The sequence below is a fragment of the Montipora foliosa genome, chromosome 14 (genome assembly GCF_036669935.1).
Source record: "Montipora foliosa isolate CH-2021 chromosome 14, ASM3666993v2, whole genome shotgun sequence".
Lineage (NCBI taxonomy): Eukaryota > Metazoa > Cnidaria > Anthozoa > Scleractinia > Acroporidae > Montipora > Montipora foliosa.
The window spans coordinates 11,049,782-11,052,281 of record NC_090882.1 but is presented as its reverse complement, the minus strand read 5'-3'; the positions used below and the strand labels follow the sequence as shown (position 1 = coordinate 11,052,281).

General features: G+C 38.3%; 1 protein-coding gene across 1 annotated transcript in view; it reads left to right on the top strand.

Annotated features, from left to right (window-relative positions):
• The window catches only part of LOC137984579 (low-density lipoprotein receptor-related protein 1-like), a 123,250-nt gene that overhangs the window by 8,685 nt on the left and 112,065 nt on the right, over positions 1-2,500 (top strand). The window contains exons 4-5 of the mRNA XM_068831749.1: positions 406-528; positions 2,311-2,433. Of these exons, the coding sequence (XP_068687850.1) occupies positions 406-528; positions 2,311-2,433 (246 nt within the window). The remainder of the gene's footprint in view (positions 1-405; positions 529-2,310; positions 2,434-2,500) is intronic.

Here is a 2,500-nt window from a genome sequence, read left to right as displayed (position 1 = left end):
TCATGGAAATTATAGTCTTTGAAGGAACAAGGCACGATAGAATGTGCTCTTTTGTTTTATAATGAGGTGCAAATGAGATGCAAGGTTGCAATTGTTTTATGCAATGCCACACCTTAGTGAGATTGCCTAACAATTACATTGTACATGACAGTACATGTATGTATAGGAGTACAATTTGCCCATAAGGGTTGTCAGTCTGTGCGATGGAACCACTGATTCAATGAACGATGGTAGTACTGAAGGTTCAGTGCTTATTCAACAGTGCTAATCCTTAGGATATCTTTGATCATGCTTATTGCACGTATCAAGAAAGCAAAACAGGTATGTTGTTAAAGGTCTGCTTAAAATGCCTTACAAGTACAAGTAAAATTTTAAGAGAACTGATGTAGGTTTTTGTCATTAAAGCCACAGAAGTGTTGTGTGCAGAAACCCAATTCCAGTGTGCTGATAAGACAAGGTGCATTCCAACAATATGGCAGTGTGACGGTAACAAGGAATGTGATGATGGCAGTGATGAGGCAGACTGTGGTAAGTTCCTGTATTTTCATCCTGACCTTGCAATTGTCTTTAATCCAAGAGTCACTCTGCACTAATGTTACAAGCCATTCCACATTGCGACATGCCCACATTAATTTTTATACTGTTTATGAGTGTGGTTACATAATTCGTGTTTAGGTCTTAGTGAAAGTGCCCCTAACCCCAAATTTTATTTATTTTATGCATAATTTGGTGAAGATTAAGAGAAAGTTCTAATTAAGTAAAATTAATCTGTCGAATCCTCACAAATCTGTGTAGGTTTGAAGATGTGATATTCTCGTTCATGCATGCATGGCAGGGTTGAAGGAGGTCTGAAACCATGCACCGTATGTAGCCAATGTACTGCTTCACTTTTGAGATGCTTCTGCGACCAACTTGAGTTCATCTCTTTTAATTTGACCTTCAGACACTGAAATCATTTAAAGTCAGCGAAACATGTCAGGAAGCAATACCGATTCAGATAATTCCATCGAGTTCGAGGACTCTGATATGTGTCAACATCGATCGTGTGAACTGTTGGAAAGACAACAACTCCAATCATGTAGCTTTTTAGCCTTGGCATGGAAAACTTGCTTAATGTTGACACTAAAGCTTATACTAGTGAGTGTACTGAAAGATGTGATCATCTGGCTTGAAGTGTACTGAAGACACTGCAGATTGCTTTGTTGCATTGGTTACCATTTGGCTTATTTAATTTTGTGTTGATGAAATCAACCTTTTCTTTCGCCATTTAATCGCCTCAGGTAGAGAATCACCAAAGAAAGGGACAGTGTGCACAAATAATGTGTTAAGAAGGATCCACAACATTACTGCATTGCCCAGCAACGAACACATTGAGCAAATTCTAAACAAACTTTTCCTCCTCTCTTTGCTCTCTCAGCGTCTCTGTGTACGAAAATCACTTTCCCAGTTGACGTCACAGACCAGACTTGGACCCAATCTCCTGCAAACTCAGCAGTGTACCAATGCATCACATATTTTAGGAATTTTGAAAATTAGTGGGAAATAGTGGAAAAAGTGTAATCTAATAATTTTTTTTACCAACATGATCATGAACAATTCAAGAATTTTTTTGAGGGCTAACAAAAAGATTTAGGGGTTAGGTACACTTAAAAACGTACAGTGCATGTACTGCATATGCAATCCTTCAATGTGTTTGTTATACATAAAGCTTTTTATTATATCTCTCAGATAGTATGCACGCTGTAATTGGCTAAATTAGTGGGCCGTATTCTACAGTACGGCCCGCTGTACAGCCTGCTAAATTTAAAATTTCGACAAAACATCATCTAGTGAGTTTTTCATGTCATTTCTGTTGCATAAACTTGTACTGAAAACTGTTTGAATCTTGCAAGCTACTATTTCAAACTTAACAGCCAAGAAGATTTAGTTTTTGGGATTTTGGCACGGCATTCTTTGTGGTAGTTGAACCTTCCACATCACTTTGACTAGTTTCCTTGCCCGCGCGCCGGTTAACCTCAGAGATATAATAAATATCTTACTAACCTCGTTTTCTCGGTCCGTACTGTAAGTTACGGATCCTCGTTTTTTCCTGTTGATTTATGGCCCAAGCGCGAAGCGCGCGGGCCATAAATCAACAGGAAAAAACTCGGTCCATAACTTACAGTACGGACCTCGAACTCGGTTAGTAAGAGGTATGGAATGGTCATTTTGATGCTGTATGACATGATGAGATGGGCAAGTGCTAAGGACACAAATACTATAATTAGGTTTCTGAAATGTGCATTTTTTTCTGCCTCTATATTGAAACAGCAAATCACACTTGTGCCAACCATGATTTTACTTGCGCTAATGGAAAGTGTATTGAAAAGAAATGGGTTTGTGATAGAGAAAATGACTGTGGAGATATGTCAGATGAAGTTCCTTGCCCAAATGGTATGTGATCAATTAAGTTAGCTATTAAAAAGCTGGCTTGTTGCCTTAAATTTTATTGGTTGTCAAT